The sequence below is a fragment of the Gopherus flavomarginatus genome, chromosome 2 (assembly GCF_025201925.1).
Source record: "Gopherus flavomarginatus isolate rGopFla2 chromosome 2, rGopFla2.mat.asm, whole genome shotgun sequence".
NCBI lineage: Eukaryota > Metazoa > Chordata > Testudines > Testudinidae > Gopherus > Gopherus flavomarginatus.
The window spans coordinates 31034990-31057591 of NC_066618.1; the positions used below are offsets into that span (position 1 = coordinate 31034990).

At 39.4% G+C, this 22602-nt stretch overlaps 1 protein-coding gene across 2 annotated transcripts in view; it reads left to right on the forward strand.

Moving 5' to 3' along the window:
* The window catches only part of KIF5B (kinesin family member 5B), a 65403-nt gene that overhangs the window by 8518 nt on the left and 34283 nt on the right, over nt 1–22602 (forward strand). For both annotated transcript variants that reach the window (XM_050939027.1, XM_050939028.1), the window contains exons 2-12: nt 3003–3090; nt 6823–6896; nt 7392–7496; nt 7978–8026; nt 8418–8473; nt 8556–8643; nt 10402–10526; nt 12986–13090; nt 13551–13696; nt 19039–19187; nt 22252–22445. In XM_050939027.1, coding sequence (XP_050794984.1) covers nt 3003–3090; nt 6823–6896; nt 7392–7496; nt 7978–8026; nt 8418–8473; nt 8556–8643; nt 10402–10526; nt 12986–13090; nt 13551–13696; nt 19039–19187; nt 22252–22445 — 1179 coding nt within the window. The remainder of the gene's footprint in view (nt 1–3002; nt 3091–6822; nt 6897–7391; nt 7497–7977; nt 8027–8417; nt 8474–8555; nt 8644–10401; nt 10527–12985; nt 13091–13550; nt 13697–19038; nt 19188–22251; nt 22446–22602) is intronic.

Genomic DNA, 22602 nt, shown 5'->3' on the forward strand with positions numbered 1-22602 from the left:
GAAACCTGTTTGGAATTACACAACAATCTTTCAGACTGTTTTTTTTGTGATAGGTTTTTATGTAGTTCTTTTAAACTTAGTCACAGTAGTAGGCAAAGCTGTTCTTTATCACTTCTGCTTATTTTGGCCTTTAAATATATATATTTTTTAAATTAACAGTTGTTGATGTTTGGCAAATACAGATCAGTGGAGATGCCTGAGCAAGAGCCTCATTCGTATAAACTATGGTGGGAGGGAGGCGGACTGTTTTGTTAAGGCACTGAACCTTTGGAATTTGCTTCCCTAGTTTGGTCTGTAATCACTCAACTTTCAGGGTATGCCACCAAGACTATGTTCCCGGTCAGTAATGAGAATGGGGAATCTAGTGGGGATTCTGGTACACTTAGTAAATTTGTTACAGGGAACTGTGTTTTGGAGGTAGTCAGTCTGTCAAGGGTTCCTGAAGCTTGTGATGTATAAACTTATATTTAAGATCAATTCAAATAAGGGATTCATTGTTTGAGAGAGAAGTCCTTATTATATATAGATTACTTCCTCTAACTAATCCGTAAAATTCAAGAAGGCACCGTATGTTAAAAAACTGATTTTCAGAAACCCTTGTCTCTCTCACTGACAGAAGTTGGTGCAGTAGAAGATATTACCTCACCCACCTTGTCTCTCTAAAAAACTCAAAAAAGTTAGACTAACATGAAGTTTTAATTTGATTGAATAAATGTTTTTGATTGAAATACAGGCACTATGAATGTGATGTTTAAGAAATTCCTGTATGACTTGGCATTAAATCAAAATAAAATATAGCAGTCTGATGGGTTATTGATGTTGTCCCAAAACAATCTATCCACTACTATAACATGGCATTCTTTTCCTTTCATTGAATTTATAAATGAGAGAAGCCCAAACTGTGAATGTAAGTGAATCGTTCTAGTTTTTTGAAATATTGACTTGTGTGACTCATCTCAGTGTGACACTTGGAGGAGGCAAGAGTAAGTTAAGACAAATTAAAAGAATACTATAACAAAGAATTCTGGAAGTTTCTTATGCAGTTTACAGCTTTGTTTCATAGCTCTATTTTCATTTTCCTATGTGAGGAAATGGAAAAGCTAAAAATTAACCATATATTGTACCGGAAGCATCAGGGATCAGGTACATTGACAATCTAAATGAAGGAAAAAAACTTGATGACTTAAACAGTCTTTTAACTATCAGGAGGTAGCCATGTTAGTCTGTATCCACAAAAACAACAAGGAGTCCAGTGGTACCTTAAAGACTAACAGATTTATTTGGGCATAAGCTTTTGTGGGTAAAAAACCTTGCTTCTTCAGATATGAGTGATAATTAGATGCAGGCATTATAACAGACTTTTAACTGTTGAAGATCTGGATTACTGCAAGATCTAGTGTTTTTAAGATCAATGACCTGCCTGACTTAATTCCTCCGTAGAGAGTCTCCAAAATCAATTGATAGTCAAGACTTTCTCAAAAATGTACTGACTTGGAATAGTGTATTCATGAATATCAATTTTTTTTAAGTGGAAAGATAATTTAGAGGAAGTTTCAAATTGCATCTAAACCTGAAGGCATGCCAACCACATCAACAGTACACCATAAATTTTGTTTAGGATGTTATTGGACACAATCTGAATAGAGTAGATATGGTACAAAAGGTGATAATGGGGGCAACATGATCCAGCAATAGCGATGTTCACTTCACATGAAGTAGTGCATGCAGATGTGTACGTATTAGACAAATGTTACCTGTGAGTTAAAATGGCATTGGCCGGCAACACACAAAATAGCAGATGTGCCTGTTAATATTCCTATTATTAAAGTCACTACTGGAGGGTTGAGGAAATGGCTGTCTATAGCTGTATCCTTTATTCAGTGGCTAATTTTTATATATGTTCTTATTGAAACTTCAGCCTTACACCTCAAGACTGACAGTAATTGTTAAAGAAGGCAGCTCTCTTGCTAATAATGTAGTTGTCCATCCCAGTTTTAATTTGGCTTGGATAAACTTCTTAGACTGTATTAAAAGAAGCTAGAATAAATCATGGGTGTGATTTCCAAAAGCACCTAAATGATTTGATGAAGATCCGTATATCTTGTGTCCTAAATCACTTAAGAGCTTTGGGAAATCCCACCCCAAAACACAAAATTTTCTTTCATCATCATCCATCTACCATCCCAAAGGGAGTGGTTATGAGTATCTCAGCGTAGTCACTCAGATGATGGGAGTGGTAGCAGCATACTCCGGAAAATGGGGATAGTGACATAATACTACATTGTCTCTTTAGTCAGATCAGCATGTAGTCACAAGAATATCCAAAGTATTAGTAGTGGACACTTCCAAGAGCATGCCAAGTCCAAAACTAAGTTTGCAGTGACTGAAACACTTAGAAGTAGAATTCAGTAATGCAGCAGCTTGAATATTTCCTTCCATCCAGAGAATCAAATATAAGCAGCCATCTGCTTTTCCAGCTTAGACTTCAGCTACCTCAGGTTTGGCTTCTTCCTATTAAGCACTGTAGTTTCTTGGCATACTTCCTCTAGAACTTCCCTTTCAAGAGGAATCTCAGCGATCAGAATCCTGAAGTAATAACCTTCTAGTCCTTTTCCCAGAGGGAAAAATGTTTTTGGGTGTACAGTACTAACCTGAGCATTTTACTTTAAGATTTATGTGAAAACTTAAAATGAACTGACTTGTTGCCAAACAGTAATGAAGTGAGACTGGGTCATGCTTCTGGTGAAAGTTCTTTAGAAAACCTGTTTAGGCTGATTTCAGGATTCAAGTATGTTTAGTTCAAGGCTTCATTCGTACGTGGTCAGATATCGATTATCTTTCACTCAGGTAACTTGTGTGTAAATCAGTTCCTCTTATTGAAGGCTTCAAGTATACAAACGAGCAAAAAGATACTGTAGAAGCGGCTATTATGAACAGTTCAGATTTGAAAAATGTTCAGTTTTTTCCTTTGTGACTGGGATTTTTTACTCTTGTCTTTTCAGTCCAAGCCGTATGTGTTTGACCATGTATTCCAGTCAAGTACATCGCAGGAACAAGTGTACAATGATTGTGCTAAAAAAATAGTAAAAGGTAAGGAAAAACATTGAACTTGACAATAAGGAGGCCATCAGTAGATTAAGTGGCTTTTACTGTTGAAAATTGTGATGTAGTTCCATCTCTTCTCTTCCTACCCATCTTTCCCCCCAAAACTATATCTAAACAAAACAGTGTGAATTATAGCAGGAATGGCAGCAGTCACTATAGTTAGAGTTGATGAATGATATCAATTCTGAACCCATGTATTCAGTTCATAACTGTTTGAAATGTTGATCTTGTTAGATTGCAATCTTTCAGGTCAGGTCTCTTCCATTAAAATTCTCTCTTGGACAATTATAGGGGAAAAGTTGTTAAGTAAAAAGATGGAAAAATACAACGTTTCTATTTTAAAATGATGCTTGAGACGCTTTTAAAAAAAATTTTTTTTTCAGCCAAAATCAATGGGGTTGAAATATGGCATAGGATTAGATAATGCTATGGAAATATCTGTTCCAGGAAAAAACCTTGATTAGTATGAACCTTCAAAAATCAAGCATATGCACTGTTTTTCTAAGCTAAGTATAATACGTAGCAAAGTAAGAGTTTGAAATCATCTTAGTTGTGTAATGAGAACTTTAGTTGACTATAGTGAAGATCCTCTGCAGATGGAACTCCTGCCTCAATGCTTATGCATCTTAAAGAGTACAGAATCTCTGTCCTTGAATATATTAAAAATTGGTCGAGGCAATACTTTTAAAATAGAATTATAAAACGCCTAGAAATTTGTCATGTGATAGTCTAACCAGTTCATCTTCTGCGAAATAAAAATCTTGCCTTACAACTGTAGTAAAATCCAGGGCCGGCTTTAGGAAATGCAGGGCCCAATTCAAACATTTTCAGTGGGGCCCTGGCAGGGATGTGTGTTTAAAAAAAAAAAAAAAAGCCTTGTCTTTCTTCCATGTATTATTTACTTTCCATAACTATATAAATAATACAATTATATATTATGTACATCGCATCATATATGCTGTTGATTGCTTATTAATGACGGCTGTTTCACATGTGTGGGTCCCAGCTGCTCCCTACCCCCTCATTGAAGCAGGTGTGCAGGGTTACTGCCCTGGGAACTGCAGGGCAGCAGTGGACATGAGGCTGGTTGGAGGCAGGGCAGGGGCTGACTGGAGGTAGGATCTAGCTGCAGGCAGGGCAAGGGGTGCAGGGCTGGCTGAAGACGGATGTGTGGGGTGGGCTGGCTTCAGGTAGGGCCACAGGGAGATGCAGCAGGGGTTGAGAGGGCTGGAGACAGAGGAGTGCGGAACTGACTGGCTTCAGGCAGGGGAGTGCAGCAGGGATTGACTGGAGACAGGGCAGGGGGTGCAGGGCTGGGTGTGGGCAGGGGTGTGTGTGGGGCTGGCTGGCTTTGAGCAGCGCCACAGAGGTGTGTGACGGGGTTGGCTGGAGACAGGGCAGGAGGTTTAGAAGGGGCTGGCTGTGGGCATTGGGTGCAGAGCTGCCTGCGGGCAGGGCTGGTGCGGGCAGGGCAGGGGGTGCAGCAGAGGCAGCTGGAGCCCCCGCCCTTTAAATAGCCCCCAAGCCTCCCGCTGTCCCAGGGTGATTATTTAAAGGGCCTGGGGCTCCCCTGCTTCTACCCCCCCCTAGACCTTTTAAATAGCCGCGGGAGCCCTGGAGAATACATGGGGGTGGGGGGGCTCCAGTGGCTATTTAAAGGACGGGGTGGCAGAGGCAGCTGGAGCTCCGGCCCTTTAAATAGCCCCCTGCTGTCCCAGGGCTTTGGGGGCCCAGAGCTCCAGCCGGGAGAGCAGGGCTGCAGGGTAGGGCTCGCCCCGCTCGGGCCAGGGCTTGCCCCGCGGCTCGGGCCGGGAGAGCCGGGCTGTGGGGCAGCCACGCTCCCGCTGGTGCTTTGGTCAGGGGAACGGGGCCATGGAAGACCCCGGAGCAGACCGCAGCCAGGGTAAGTTTAAAAAAGAAAAAAAAAAAAAAAAAATTAAAAGGCCCTTAAGGCGCGGGGCCCTCTTAGGCATGGGGCCCGATTCTGGGGAATCGGCTGAATCGGCCTAAAGCCGGCCCTGGTAGAATCCCTTGAACAGGTCAGTAAAATATTAGGTAAAGGAAAGGCATCCCAGTAGATGTAAATTATTTGGACTTTCAAAGGGCTTTTAACCAGACCTTCACAAATTACTAAAAAAATAAAAATAAAATAAAAATAGTCTTGGTATAATAGGCAGTTTACTGGCAAGGATCAGAAACTGGCTAAGAGAGATAACAGAGAAATAAATGTTAAATTTTCATTATAGCAGAAGTTTAGCAGTGAGTTGCTATAAGGGTCTATAGTAGCACTGGTGAATGCATTAATGATTTTAAAAGGGGATGAGCAGTTTGGTACTCAAACTTCCAGATACAGATTACTTGAGCAAGACTGCAGAAGACTGAGAAACTTCAGAGGATCTGTACCAAGCTAGGTAAATGCATAACATGGTGACAGATGAAATTAATTGTTAATAAATGCAAAGTGATGAGCACTGGAAGAGATAATTTGAACTAATCATACACCTTTCAAGGTTCTAAATTAACTGTAAAAACTTAAGAAAATCATAATTGTGGAGAGCAAAATTAAGACTTAAGCTCAATATGCAGCATTTGTCTAAAAAGCAAATAAAGTTAGGAGGCATAAGGAATGACAGGATGAATAGTACAGAAGAATTATGTCAATTGTAGAAATAGTGTGTTCTAACCTGGACTGCAGTGTTCTTTTTAGTTATTGCCTCTCAAAAAAAGATATTGCATTATTTGAGGGAGTTCAGAAGATGAGCAATTTAAGGGGATGGGTAAAATGTCATGAAGAGTTTTAAAGATTGGTACTACTCCCTTTCATTGTGTCCCTCCTTACTAGCCTCCTCTCAAGTAATTAATAGTATTGAGAAGGTAAACAAGGAACTTCTGTTTGTCCTCTCTCATAACACAAGGACAAGGGGCCATTTAATGAAACTGGCAAATGGCAAATTCAAAACTGATAAAAAAGGATTTCCTTTTTCACACAAGTCACAATTAAATTGTGAATTTGTGGTAGTGAATTAATCATTGAGACAAATTACCTAGGAGACTTCAAAAAAGTTTAGACATTTATATGGATAACAAGAATATCAGTTCAATAAATATAATTACAATAAATTTGAAATGTACATATATTACAGTCACAATGCTTAAAAACTAGCTTTAGAAAGGATACAAACATTTGAGTTTATGGCATAAGTTAACCTCTTAACTACTGGAAGTTAGAAAGTTTCTCTGGGTGGGCCGGTTATCCAATAACAGCATGTTGCAGGATTTCTTCCTCTGTCTTCAGAAGTACAGGTTTTTGTGTTCCTAGTATTTCAGTTCTCATAGTTTCCTAGCCTAAACAAGACACTAATTTCTAATGTAAACTTTTTAAAAAAAGCCTTTCACCCTGCCTTTATATACTAAAAAGAAGCAAAAAGGTACAAGCCCATTTTTTTCCATTGTTGCTTACCTTTTAAAAGTGTCTGTATGTTGAGTCTGAAACTCCTATGTAATGCATTAGTTTACATTTTAATCTATTAATGTAACTTCTCCTATTCTAGCAACATGCAATTCTATTTTATTAGACTTGTGTTCACAGTGGAGACACCTTGTAATGGTCAAAATTCATTTGGAGTCAGAATCCTTAATTAGGTTATTTGTCCATCAAACACTGAATTATCTTCTTGCTTGGAAAAGAACCCTAATGCATAAATTCTTTCTTGTTAGATGTACTTGAGGGATACAATGGTACGATATTTGCTTATGGACAAACATCATCTGGGAAAACACACACTATGGAGGTAAGGTATCTAAAAAGAACTTTTCTCATAATATTTCTTCTTCTGCTGCTGGAGGGCCAAATAAGGCTCCACAAATTAATTACTGCTATTCCCAGATCATGGTGGTAATGATGCACAAAATACTATATTACGATCAAGCCCACCAAAAAAATGTGGGAGAAGGGATGCCAGATGAACAGAGGAGACTGAGTACTTATTTCAAAAGAACGGTATATAACTATGGAAAAAAAGATAAAATATTAAGTATTCCATTAATAGCAGCTTTTTATCTTTAATTTATTATTTAAAAGGTTCTGGGATAATTTTTTACCCTAACAAATCTTGGTCCTAAATGGGTTGGCAAGACTTGTTAAAATTTTTCTTTCTAGTTACTATTCTAAAATCAACTCCTTTATTTTCAGTTTGTCATCTTTGAATATTAGAAATCTGTTGTGTTCATGGAATTATAACTGATAAAGAATATTGCATTTAGTTGTCTTTTTTTTTTCTCAAAAGGGAACACTTCATGATCCAGATGGGATGGGGATTATTCCAAGAATAGTGCAAGATATTTTTAATTATATTTACTCCATGGATGAAAATTTGGAGTTCCACATTAAGGTAAATTGTTTGATTTAAGAAGTACTTGTTAAACAAAAAGTTGCATCTGATTTTAAAGTAAAGTAATTGGTGGTTAAATCTTGTGGGGGGGGCATGGTGTATGTACAAGTCTACCATTTAATTTGGAAGATATGAATCCAAAGACAGTTGGGCCCAGAGGTTGGGAATCCATATTTTTCATAAATAGGGAATTCATTGACAATAAGATGCTAATCTTTAACAGTGAGGGCAGTTATCCTTTGATAACTTGGATAACGATTGTGGTAAATTCTCCATCACTTGAATTCTTAATTAAGATTGGATGTTTTTCTAATAGAGATGCTTTAGTTCAACCACAAATTCTTGGGCTAGGTGCAGGTATCACTGGAAGGAAGAAAGTCTCCTGTGTTAGGCAGGAGGTCAGACTGAATTATAATAATGATCCCTTTTGGCCTAAAATCTATGAATTACTGTGTTTTTAATGCTGTATCTTTTTTATTAGGTGTCATATTTTGAAATATACTTGGATAAAATAAGGGACCTTTTAGATGGTAAGTCTGTGCCCTTTATATAGGAAGGGGATAGTTAGACTGCAAAGAAGGGGAAAGAAACTGCCAGATTAGGATAGTTATGTGGCATATTAATGAGACATTGTAAATGGCAACTATAAATGTAGTCTTTCATTGGTTTTCATAATCTTATAATTGTAAAATTAAGTATAGCTCTGCCTTTTCTTTGTATAATGTGTTATCTGTATAAAAGCATTTGAGTTTCTCTAATGGCCATTTTGTGTAAATCCTTGTTCAGATGTTAGAATATAAGAATTGCATGCAATATCATGGGAAATGATGTTTCTGTTTCCCTCGGGATATATATGCTTATTCCACATATTATTCTTTTGAATAAATGAAATATTTTATCTGTAGAGCTTTTTTCTTCCAGTTTCAAAGACCAATCTTTCGGTTCATGAGGACAAGAACAGAGTTCCTTATGTAAAGGTGAGTATAAGTGTTACACTATTGAACTAACCTATCTTTTCTCTGTGTACATCACTTATTTATGTTTTGTCTATTTTTAAAGGGCTGCACTGAACGTTTTGTATGTAGTCCGGATGAAGTTATGGATACTATAGATGAAGGAAAATCTAACAGACATGTAGCAGTTACAAGTAAGTGTTTTTTCCCCCCCGATGGCATTCTTTTCCTTGTATTGAATTTATAAATGAGAGAAAATAAGCTGGGAATGGAAGTGAATCGTTCTAGTTTTTTGAAATATTGACGTGTGACTCACCTCAGTGTGTCACTTGGGGGAAGCAAGAGTAGATTAGACAAATTAAAAGAATCTTGGTCTAATTAGTTTGTCTTCCCTTCATCTAACTTCCTGTTTCTAGGGCAGTGTTACTCAACTTGAGGTTGCATGCCCCCTCTTGGAGTAGGGGCCGGGCACAAGCATGGGGTAGTGAACGTTCATGATCCCAGATCCATGTCCCTCACACCTTGAATGTACTCCTGTATCTGGAAGTAAAGCAGTTTGTCTCTCATGAAGCCACCTGCTTTTTCTCTACTACTGCAGAGGCCTATAACAAAGCTGATCACGAGGTGCCCATGTTTACCTGTCTGCAGATTTAGGCAGTATCCCATAGGTCCAAGTTTCTCTCTTCGTTCCTATGGCACTCCACTAAGTTATAAAAGTATGTGCCTTGGGTCTTTGGAACCATCAGTGTACGCTCTCACTGTAAGCAATATGTAGCCTTCTGCTGAGTGGGACATAGGGAGGGGAAAGCTACAAAATGAGATGGCAAAAAGAGGAAAACCAGAAAATGCTACATTGGGGACAGAACAGAGGCAGAAAAAGTAAAACTGAGGCGGAAGGAAAGAATATAAACAAAAAATATGGCAGCATTTGGCCAAGGGAATGGACAAGCTTTTCATCTACAGAGGACTTCATCAGAAAAATGTTGGGAGCTGCTATTTTTGGTGGAAATTTCCTCTTCCTGCTGCCTTTTCTTACTTTATCAGTAAAAGGTTGGGGAAGGCAACCAAATATCAAGGCCAAGCCTTCTCTGGCCCTCCTTTTGATCAGGAGAGTGTTTTGGAGGAGTGATAAGCCAAACACAGTTACTGTTTTTCTTGGTGGCAGCAAGGAACAGAAACCAGAACTGGTCAGCATTTAAAAGCTGAGGAACAGAGAAGTAACAATGGTTGGGAACAAGGGACTATTCCTTCTTTTCACTTCCTCAGCTTCTCTTGTAGCTAAACGCACGTCTTTAGAGGGCTATAGGGGATTTAGAGTTGTTTCTGTCTGACGCAGAGCTAGAGACAAGACTTGATAGGGGGCTCATCTTCTCCCTCTTCCCCTCCAAAGTAAATCAGCTTAGACTTCTGTTACTGAACTCGAAGAACTGTTTTAATTCAGTATGAACTGTGTCTCTTTAAAAGTTTACTTGTGCTTCACATATCTTACCTGTGCTATGAAGCATAAAGGAAAAAAAAATCATTCTTTATAACAAAAATGAAATAGTTTCTAAAGGAAACTCTACACGTTGGGTCAGTATGTAACAGCTTTGAACTTTTTTTTCTACAAATATTCTAGTGTTTCTAGTAAACTCCAAAAATACTTAAGCCCAGAGTAAAAGGTCAGATTAGTATACTGTCAATACACTTTACATTTTATGCACAGAAATGTATAGGAAGAAGATGCTTAATCTATTGAATAATATGGGATTAACCCTTCATTTGCCTACTTTTGTTTAAATATGCTATATTCATCACAAACTACTGTAGATATAGAGATATATTTGTTCACTGTGAGAGGTTCATATTAGTATACTAAATGTTCAGTTAAGGTCAAATTAAAGTAATTGTTATCCAGGCAGATTTGTTTCATAAGCAAATGTTTTGAAAATTCTTAAATATTTGCATTACAGATATGAATGAACACAGCTCTCGAAGTCATAGTATCTTCCTTATTAATGTAAAACAAGAAAACACTCAAACAGAACAGAAACTGAGTGGAAAACTATACCTTGTGGACTTGGCAGGTAGTGAAAAGGTAACTTTTTCTTTTTATATTTGAAAACTAAAGGAACATACGGAACCTTGTTTGACGTAGAGCTTAGGTTGCTCAAGTATCACTTCCTAAGAACACACACATCATAATACAGCCTCCCCGGTCAGCTTCATGACTCTTAACTCCAGCGCTCATATGTGAAACCCAGACTCCAGCATAGGCTACTTTGATATGCTCCCGGTTGATAGATAAGCTTGAATTTGGTGTAAGGTGTAGTGATTTTTCTGTACATGGAACTTCAATCTACTTTTTTTCCATTGACCTGTTTAAGTGCGATATGACAAACTGGAGGTGTGGGTTCTGATTGGTTATAGGTTGGAATTGAAAAGGAGTTTGTTGTGAAGGTGATATCATTGTGGATGTTGTGTAGGTTGTGGTTGCTTGTGTTAATGCTGTCCTAACTGATCATGTTGACTGGAAATGCATTTGAAAAACTTTAATTCTGAGTCAAGGCTGTTATGTGAAAATTTCTTCCTTATTTTAACTGAATGAAGTGGAGTCACCTTGTGCGCTGCTCTGCCAGTACTGCGAGCTCCCTATTTATGGAGTCCTGCTTGTCCCCTATAGTCCACCAGGAGGCCCACATTAGGCCTGAGTGAACTATGGTTTTTAAATTGAGTTTGGATAATAGCATGAGTGATAGGTGCAAAGCATTTGACCAAAAAGAATAAGGTAATGAGGGAGAGGGATTGTCTATTTTAAATTTGTAGTGACCCTTGATATACCAGTGTTATCTTACTTAAGATTTGGGTTGAGGTAATCAAAATAAAGAAAAACATGGCTAATTGGATACCCACCAGGTGCAGGAAATAATTAGTTATATTTGTTTTGAAATATATGTATATCAGGTTTCAGCCCTGAACTGCTTCATCTGGCTTTAGTTTTGGTTCAATAATCAGCAGTGACATCACTTGTTTTTTAATTTACAGTGTATTAAAAAAACAAGGTTTTAAAGGTTTCTTTGTCAGAGCCTTTCCTTGCCCCTCTAGAGTCATGCCATGTTGGGAAGGCATTTCCAGGCCTGATCCTGTTGTGAGTGTCTGGCCAGAGGAGTGCAGCAAAAATGACAAAAGGTTTAGAAAACTTGATCTATAAGGAAAGGTTTAAAAAAGTGGCCATGTTGTCAAATTCCCTTCATTGTTTAACTAGTTCCTAAAAATGGTCATTGAGCAGCTTTCCAACAAATTGTGCACCCACCTTATAGCATATGTACTCATTTTAGTAGTTTACACTTAACGCTTGTTTATATTAATAAAATAAAAACGTAACTTCAAAATTCTTTCAGTGTAGATTGAGGGAGGGGAGATGCAGATCATAGAACTGTAGAGCAAGGCTGGGCATTTAGACTAGGAAACTAGGCTGGGCAGCAGATCTGGGGACAGATGTTAGCAGGAACTGGTGACGCTTCTTGTTCTTCAGTCTCACCCATCTTTATCCATGACCCTCAGGTATCTTCTTAGGGAAGTCAGGTTGCAGTAATTTTCCACTGCAGTCTTCTCTGCTCTTGTAGACTTTCATTGTTGGGAACCTGTATCTGAGATTTTTTTGTGTCAGAGACTGTTTTTGAATCTGGTCTATATCATCTTTCCCTATTGTTTAAAATGGTAACTCTTCTGCTGACTTGCTTGACTTCTGGATTCATTGGTGTCCATAACTTTGAATTTCTTAGGCTTTTCACATGAATAAGGCTAAGATTTTGTCACAGAGGTCATGGAAGTCACAGAATCAGTGATTTCCAGAGACCTCTGTGACATTTTTGCTTTGGCCCTGGGGTATCTGGAGCTCTCAGCCAGTGTGGCAACCTGCTGGCACAGGCAAACCCCTGCATCTCCAAGCTGCTGCCAGGAGCAGGGGGATCTCACATGCTCATTCACTGAGGGTAGGGGGAATCCTGGAGGCTCAGCAGCAATGAGTGCTGGATCCTCCTCTTTCCTCATTTTGTCAGTTATTTTTAATAAAAGTCAGGAACAGGTCATGGGTTTTTGTGAAGTTTTGGTTATTGCCTGTGACCTGTCCGTAACTTTTACTAAAAGTGACCATAACACAGTCTTAGCCTCTTGCATGAATTGTTTGCATTCAGTTTTTTTTTAAATGACTGGTGAGTACAGTTGGTCAAATTTTTCACCAAAATTGGGCTTTCAAGTAAATTAATTTTTTTCACATTAAGTGTCTGCTTTCCTTGGGAAATTTTTGATTTTCATTGAAAAACTGAGTAGTTTTGAGCTGAAAACTTTTGATTTTTGATAGAAAATCTGAATTTTTCTTCAGGTGATGTGGAATGAGGGAAGAGAATCCATTTTCCTAACTGGCTCTACAAGTTAGAGGTGCTGGAGTGACACTTGGTCTTTAAAAAAGAGCAAGCTGTTCAGTCTTTTTTATAAGTACTGAATCTGAAAAAAGCTTTCTAGAATGTTTACTTTTATTTACTCAATCCTTTTTAGGTTAGTAAAACTGGAGCAGAAGGTGCTCTGCTGGATGAAGCTAAGAACATCAACAAGTCTCTCTCAGCTCTTGGAAATGTCATTTCTGCTTTGGCTGAAAGCAGCGTAAGTGTATTTTTTTTAAGTCCAGAAAGAGACAATACAGATGTAATAGTACCCAGGAACTATGGGCTGAAATTTTCAAGGCAGTGCATGGGATTTAACCACATATCTCCCCATGCACTGCCTTAGAAATCTCAACCATTGTATCACTACATTGCAAGTGCAACAGTGTCTCTTACAATGTCACGCTTGCTGTGTAAAGCAGAAATCTTATTGGAAGTTTACTCTACCCTAAAAGTACAAAAGCTTGGACATAACTCTTTTATCTGAAAGGTTTGTGCTTGTACCACTGTGTTGGGCATTAAGAACCTGAAGAGAAATTATCTTTACTATCCTTCTTGCTAATTTGTTGGTCTTAGCTGAATTGAGCGCAGATCCTTATCCAACAAACTAGATAGTTAAGTCTGCCAACTCTAACTTATTCCTTCAAACATATGCTAATCTATACATTTATTTATTCCAGACTTATGTTCCATATCGTGATAGTAAAATGACCAGAATCCTCCAGGATTCACTGGGTGGTAACTGCAGAACCACTATTGTAATTTGCTGCTCTCCATCATCATACAATGAATCTGAAACTAAATCTACGCTCTTGTTTGGTCAAAGGTGAGTAAACACTTCAAAAATACTAGTAGGGAGAGACATTTGTTTCACTGAAGTCTTGTAAGTCATGAAGAGCAAGCATCTTTTTATTAAGCTCCTGTGCATCTTATCTGGTAAGATTGATGTATTCAGTGAAATGATAACTGCCAAAGATGTCTGCTCTTGTCAAGCAAGTAGATTGAGCTCTTAAATTCTACTGCTGACTGCATGGTCAGCTATGCACATTAATATGTCTGTCTTTCTTCTTAAACCCAAAAAGATCAATGTAGGAAAGCCACTAATGCAGAATAATACATTTTTAATTTAATTTCACAGATGGTTACGGTCCCTGTATCAAATATAACATCAACACTTAATATTTCTTTAACTCATGTATACACACTGCTAAGCATTTTAGTGCCCAAATATGTAGTGTGCCTAAAATATCCATAAGCAGGGTTTGAAAAATCCACTCATCGTGGCAAGTTAGAATCTTTCTTTTGAGTGTGAACGACCAATATCATCATCTTCAGCAGAGTTTACTTTAATTTTAAAATAAAGCTCTCATCCTTATGGAAGAAAAGATTGATCTGATGCCGTCTTAGAAAGACAGCAGAGGTCTAGTGCTTCTGCAGCTGCTCTTACTATGCTGCAGAGTAAATACTGACCAGAGTGTGTGAGGATTTTTTTTTTTGACTGTTACTATTCGTTACCTTATGTGCTTCAATGAAACAGGGAATTGTAGATCTTGTTCTTTTGCTGCTTAGCAAAGCACTGAGCAGTAGCAAAGGCTGTCACTGGAGCTGTTTGTGGTGGAGGAAAACTCAGAAATGAGAACAGTGAGTGGTAGAGTAGCAGAGACCTCACCAAAGCCCTCTTCAGGCTTTTGAATGGAGGAAACACACACAGAATGCTGCATCTCCTTTCTGGCAGCTGAGGAAAGCGGGGTTCAAATTTGACTCCTGCTGTTTACGGGAAATACAGCTAGTCCCAGAACAAGATCCAGCAGCAACACCTTGGTAGGAATTCCAGCAGGTAGGGGTATAAGCTTCTCATGTGGGTGTTTCCCTTATGCAATGAGGACTCCATCATTTCTGTGTAGAGTAAACGCCTGGATGAGATGCGTCTTTGACTATGGGATGTCCAGTAAAACCTGGTGGCTGTGGATGAGGGTGTGAGCATGTGGGATATGAATTGGGAGCTGGAGGGGAAGAGGTCAATGGATGGGATAAAAAACTTGCGGGCAGAAAGTAAGGTGGGATGTACACGCAATCGGGGGGGGGGGGGGCGGGGGCAGAAGGAGAGAAGGAAACAGACACTTGGGGAAAAAAACTCTGCTGAGAACATCGGCCATGACAATTTGTCTGCTCGGAAGTTACACTACTGAAATTCCTATGCAATATCTTATGCACCACTTCCATAATTTCACTGTTTCAGCACAGATAGAAGGCAATCTCATTCCTCTCTGTCAGTTGATATAGAATATGCAGATTATGTAGTCCATCATGACCTTGACAGATCTGTGCCTGATAAGAGGCAAAAATTCAAGGCAGGTATATCTGATCACTTTGAGCTCCAACAGGTTGAGATGGAGGGTGGTTTCCTAGGATCACCATCTGCCCTGCACTGTTAGAGAATCAAGGTGTGCCCCTCCACCCACCATAACAGATACGAATCTGTGGTCATGGTTACCGATGATGTTGGTTGGAGGAAGGGAACCTCCACTGCTACCTTGCAATGGACCTTCCACCAGTCTAGCAAATACTTCACCTGCTGGGGAACTGACACCTACTTGTCTAGACTGTGCCTGTTGGGTGAATAAACGGATTTGAGCCCCTCCTTCCCCCTGAAAACAGTGAAGGCATAACCTTGCACACTCTGTGACAAAGGTGCAAGTTGCCATGTGACCGAGATGAAGACAGTTTCTAACTGAAGTCTGGGGGCTCACTTGAATAGTTCTGACAAGGTGTGATAAAGTCACAACTCTTTCCATGGATAGGAAGGCCCAGGGAATCCAGGGATGCCCCTGTAAATCATATGTTCTGAACGTGAGTCAGTGTGGATTTTTTCCACACTGAAGACCCAAGTCCAAGAATAGAGAAAGTGCTGTCCTTGTGGCAGACAACACCTCTTGGTATGACTGATGCTTGAGTATCCAGTCGTCAAGGTACAGAATACTATATTTGCCTGACGATGCAAATAGGTAGTCACCATAGAGAGAATATTTGAAAACACTCTTGGAGCCAAGGAGACCCCGAACAGGAACACCCTGTATTGAAAATGATCCTGGCCAATGACAAAATGGAGGAATCTCTTGTGAGGCAGGTGGTATCGCTTCACAGAGGTACGTATCTTGAAGGTCAAGGGCTAAAACCAACCCCTGAATCTAGAGGAGGAATGGTAGATACCAGAATCACCACCTTGAACTTTTGAGGCCTCAAATTTGTTCAGAAGTCTTAAATTTAAGACTGGTCTCCACCCTCAATTTTTCTTCAATAAAAGCAAACACCTGGGAATAGAAACCCCTTTCCCCTGTGCTGAGTGGGGACCAGTTCTATCACCCCTAAATGAAGAAGGGATTTTATTTCCTGACTTACCAGTAATTTGTTACTTGTCCCTGAAGCGGGACAAAGAAGGCGAAGAAGGAGGGAGGTAAAATGGATGGCATAGCCCAATGATATTAGTTCCATCACCCATTTGTCCAAGGTGGTCCGTTCCCATGGTTATTGGAAATGGAACAGTCGGTCTCCAGATGGTGGGGAGGTGGACAAAATGTTGAAGCTGGCAGGCTAATGCAGCAAGAGGGAGTCAAACCCTCAATCATCCTGTCAAAACTGATCCTTCAATGATGAAGCCTATTGTGAAGTCGTTTCAGGTGGGGGAGTCACAAATGTCTGTGTGAGAGATGGACCTGTAAGCTTGTTCTTGCTAGACAGTACGGATAGCTTGAAGTGCTTTGCAAATGGTACTGATGTGTCTGGAGGCTTATTTGGTACCAAAGAACTTGATACAGATAACAGAACAAGAGCAAACTCTGATGGTACGGAACATCTGAGCTTGTTCTGACCATCTCCACTAGGTGGTATCAAAGCCTTCCCAGAGCTATGTTTAGCCTTAGGGCTGTGGCATTTTCCTATTTCACCAGTACTGGTGGAGCTCCTTGCCTCCACAGTACTGAGCCTCAAGGATGATGTTTCTGAGATTGTCAACCCGGTCAGGTTGGTTTTGGGGGTTGGATCCCTGGGAGGGAAATTTTAAAGCTTCTCTTACAATGTTTAGAGGAGATCTTTGAGGACTTCTCCCTTCTGGGAGAGTGTTGCACTGAGGTCAGAGAGGTGCTGGAGACTCATGGGGGAAACTGATGTACAAGGAGTGCACCATCATCCAGGAATTCAAGTCATAATGACTGTTCTTCTGAGCCCTGGATTTGAAAGCTAAATAGAAGTTACACTTTTGTAGTATGTGCAACTCTCCCAGCAGCAAATTCACTTTGTGTGTCGGTCACTGACCAGGATGGCCTCTCTACACAAGAGGCAACACTTAAACTTCAGTGAATCAGACATGCCCCTCTCAAGAAGCACTTTCCCAGAGAATATAAACTTTTTTTTTTTAAAAAATGAGAACAAAGTACTAAGGAAACTAAACAAAGAAAGAAACTAGCTCAGCAGTAGCTGAGATACATGCAAAGAAGGCATGCTAAGTTCCATCTCAGGACGAGGCCGCTGAGAAGGAATTAAGGGCTGTTCACCCATGCAACCTGATATAGGTTCAGTGTGGGCATAGGCATGAGAACTAGCGTTGCAGGGGGTGCTGCCGGCCCACGCCTGAGGTCCTGGCTGCCGGCCTCAGCCTTATTGAATTTCTCTATGGAAACAGACTTCCTAATGGCTATTACCTCAATCTCAGAGTTCAAGAGTTAGGGGCATTAATGACTGACCCTCCTTTCACAATATTCTACAAGGATAAGGTTTCCATTACAGCTGCATCCCAGTTCCTTCCTAAAGCGTCTTCTAAGTTTCATCTAAATCAGATAATTTAGTTACCAGTCGCCCCTGCCCCCCAAAACTGCACAGTTCCAACCGGGAGGCTGTCCTCCATATTCTAGCTGTTAGAAGGGTGTTATCCTTCTCCCTGAATAGAACTAAACTTTTGTTGTGACTCTCTTAAACTGTTCACTTTCTTTGCAGACAGATAAAAAAGTTCTGCCTTTTCTACCTTGGGACTATCAACATGAATACTGGTGTATCATCTCATTCAGTGAGGTCACAATCTGCATCTGTGACTTTACTCAAAACACCCCAGTTTCAGATATCTGCAGAGTTGCCATATGGTTTTTGGCACGTACCTTCTCCAGACACTATGCCTTAGTCAATGCCTCCAGATCTGATGTGGCAGTCGGCATTGCAGGTCTTTCCTTTAACTTTTTTAACTCTGAATTGCCTTCCTCCTTATGGGGATGCTGCTCTGGAGTCACCTGAAGTGGAGCCCTGATAGGGATACTACTCAAAGAAAGAAAAGTTACTTACCCTATGCAGTAACTGTAGTTCTTTGAGATGTGCATTCCTATGGGTACTCCACTACTTGCCCTCTTTCCTCTCTGCTTTGGAGTTTCTTTCTGAGACTCAGATGTGGAGAAGGAACTGAGGAAGATTCACCCATGCAGCCTGATACAGCTTCAGTGTTGGCCATGAAGATATCAGTGGCACATGCAGGGGCTCAACAGACAGTGACAATGGAAAATCTCCATTCGAAGGTGTGTGGGGCACATGGACAACTGTAGGGGGACACATCTCAAAGAACTACAGTCACTTCTCTTTTTGCCTGAACTAGAGAACATGAAAGAATCTGAGAGATTCAGATAGTTTGTCAGGGCACATATCCTTTACCTCAGGCTATTCTCAGTTTAAACCTTACTTCATTCCACATCGTTGAGTCCACATTAGTGATTCTTCTAAAGTTGATATTTATGTAGAATTTGCAGAATTAAAATCTGCATATGTCTGGCACTGGAATTATTTTATGATTGAAGTTAAGGCCACCCACTGGTTATCGAGCATATGGGTCTTATCTAGAGATGGTTGGAAGGAAGATGGTGGTTTAGAAGGGGAACTGATTAGTGCAGTGTAGACTGGATGTTTAATGACTTCACTGCTTAATGACTTCACTACTTTTGATGTACTATGTAGTTATCTTATCACAGTTATTGAAGGTTTTGTGTGTGGAAAGAAGAATAAGGCACAGTCAGGCACAATATTGTGCCTGTTCGATAGGTTACTTAATGAATCAGTCTGACCAAGCTGTGAGCAGCCTGGAATCTCTGTATCAGACTTGTTCAGCCTGGCTAATTTTTTGATCTTTCTATCTAGAGCTAAGACTATTAAGAACACAGTCTGTGTCAATGTGGAACTCACTGCAGAACAATGGAAAAAAAAGTATGAAAAAGAAAAAGAGAAAAACAAGACACTGCGTAACACCATACAGTGGCTTGAAAATGAGCTCAACAGATGGCGCAATGGTAAGAAGTTGTTACTTTTTTTGTTGCTTGAATTTTAGCTTAGTGAAGATGGTTGAATTAGTCAAACTAGCTCAGGCATGGCCAAACAGTGGCTCGTGAAACAGATGAAGCTCTTTTATAGTTAATGTGGCTCTTGGAGCTCCTCACCCTCTATTCTCCACCTACCAGAAAGGAGAGTGGGGGAAGCTTGGGGCATCTGCTCTGCAGCGGGATGGTGGGGCTAGAGGCTTCTGCTGGGGAGGGAAGGGGGGCAGAGAGAGAGAATGTTGCAGGGCATCAGGGCAGAAGCCCTACAGGGCAGATTGTGTCTTGTGGCTCTCAAACGTCTGAAAAGGATCATAGGCAGCTTGGAAGGTCAGTAAGTTTGGCCAGCCCTGGACTAGATGATCATCGTAGGCCCATGGAATCTATGAATCATTGAAAAGTACATTTTAAAAAATGGGTATATCAAAAACTGATAAATTGTAAACTGTAGGGTCAATCTGAAGTCTCATTTTCAGCTTTTCATTTTATGGCTTGTTATAACCATAACAATACTGAGTTCTAGATTAACTCTTCAATTTACGCACTTTTTTTGCATTTTGTGAATCTGAGGTAAGGCCTATTAATTGCTTTTCTTTTCCAAATAAGATTCAATTAGTGTATTGAGTTTATTAAATTAATTTTAAAAAGTTAGTTTGCTATAGTTGCAGGTATCTAAACGAGGTACAGACGCTCCTCGGGTTACTCAAACCCCGACTTACTCAAACCCACTTACAGAAAAAGTTCCATAAGCGTGGTGGGTGGGTGAGTTTTTGTTGTGTAATTGTTGGATATACTTATACAAAATTTGACTTATGCGAGGCGTTCCGGAACGGAATGCATGCATAAGTTGGGGAGTATCTGTAAACTATTTTTTACCCTTATATAACTTAGACACTGACCAAATCTATTTTTCCAGTTCAGTTTGTGTTACTATAAGACTTCGCTGACAGTTTTAACCAGGAGCAAACTTTTACAGGGACGTTAATGGCCTGTGAAAACTAGGGTTGTATAATCTTGAAACATGCTGTTAAAATAGCATATAATCTTTGAGGCTACTGTAGTAGTCCTTACTCCTTTTAAAATAAATTGTAACTGAAACGTGTGGCTAAGAATATTTCTTCACATTCCAGTTGAGATGACATGCATTAGCTTTCAATTTACTGGATTTTTACTTCAGTAGACGCTGTATTTGTGTTAAGTGTTTAACTTATAGGAAAATATTGATTACATTAAACCAGGGGTTCCCAAACTTGGTTCACGGCTTGTCTCGCGACCCACCAGGGGCTTATCCTGAACAGGCTGTGAACCAAGTTTGGGAACCCCTGCATTAATCTGTTTTACTTTTTAAATACATTAAATTGTATGGGAATGGTGGCTGTTTAAAGTAAATGTGCACTAATATGTTAAATGTTCTTTGAGGGATGCACTTGTGGGATTATGGAAAGCGGACACTTGGAATGCTGTGTTTTGGAAAATTTACTATCTGTGGATGGCAAGATAGTTTTCATAATACTAATTTTTAACAGGATTCTGTTAATTAAAGGATAAGATATAATTAATGCTACTCAAAATGGTTTCATCAAACAAACCGATTACATTCTTTGAGATTACAAGTTTGGCTGATAAAGGTAATTACATACATGAACTAGACTTGTATAGTATGTTTGACTTAGTACTCACACCAGTCTAAAAAATTAGCACTATGCAATATTAAAGCACAAATTAATCTCAAAAGATCTCAAAGTAGTCATCAGTGGGAAATCATCGAATGATGGGAGGGCTAGTAGGCAGGGATTAATACTCGACTTGATAGTATCAATAGCAGTGTTAAATAGTATTTACTGAACAGTAATTACTATTTGATACTGTAAAAGCAGCAAAGAGTCCTGTGCACCTTATAGACTAACAGATGTATTGGAGCATGAGCTTTCGTGGGTGAATACTCACTTTGATACTGTTTACTAATATTTATATACTAAATATTGACACTATTTAACTGCTTGGTAAAACCATTCAAACAATATGCATTTTAATATAGCCAAATGCAAAGTTAAACATCTAGAAACAAAGAATGCAGGCTATACTGTATCCTGAAAAGCAGGGACTGTGAATGATATCTAGGGATCATAGTGGCCAAGCAACTCAGCGTGAGCTCCCAGTGTGATGCTGTGGCTAAAAAGTCTAATGTGATCCTTAGATGAATAAACAAGGAAGTAGGGACGAAAGGAGTTGGGAGGTGATTTGACCTGTGTATAGTAGTGGTGTGATTGACTCTAGAATACGGTGCACAGTTCTGGTGTCCACATTCTAAAAACTAGAGTGGGTGTGGAAAAGAGCTGTAGAAATAATTCAAGGGCTTGAAGAATGCCTTATCAGAGACGGACAAGGTGGTTGATAATATATTTTATTGGACCAATTTGTGTTCGTGAAAGTCAAGATTTCAAGCTTACGCAGAACTCCTCTTACAGCAAGAGACTTAAAGCTCAATATATTTATCTTGTCAAAAAGAAGATCGAGAGGTGATTTGATTACAGGGTGTAAGTACCTTCACAGGGAGAAATGCTAGATACTAAAGAGCTCTTTAATTTACCAGAGAAAGGCATAACATGATTCAAACTAGAAGCTGAAGCAGAAATAAGACCTAAGTTTTTAAGTGAGGGTGATTTAACAACTGGATTAAACTATCAAGGGAAATCGTGAATTCTCAGTCTTTCAGATGAAAGCTAGATCCTTTCCTAGAAGTTATGCTTTAGTCAAACAAATTGTGGTTACTCAAGCATACAAGTTATTAGACTCAGTAATTAACTGGAATAATAACTAGGTGAAATTTAAGGCCAAAAAACACCATTCGCTCATCAAGTCTGATTTCCTGTATATCACAGGGCCTTAAACTCTCTGGAATATTTTATTTACCATTTAACTAGTACCTGTCATAACTACGGACTATCTCATATATAACCTCTCACGGATACCTCGCTTTGAAAGACATTTCTAAAGTAACTGTGATAAGAGAACATATTTATAAAATCTTTTAATTAAGGGGAGGTTGTTCCAGTTGATGAGCAGTTTGACAAAGAGAAAGCCAACTTGGAAGCTTTTGCAGTGGATAAGGATGTTGCTATCAATAATGATAAACCAGCTGCTACAATCGGAGTGACTGGTAATTTTACTGATGCTGAAAGAAGAAAGTGTGATGAAGAAATCACTAAATTATACAAACAACTTGATGACAAGGTATGTTCTTGTTAAATATAAAATCTCTTAGTAAGCATGTTTGGAGCTACAGTAGTTGATCTTTAATTCAGACAAATCTTCATTTGTTAGTACAAATGAGCGTGGTGGGTGTTCTCAATCCGTATAACATGGTCTGATTGCAGTTCCCATGGATTAA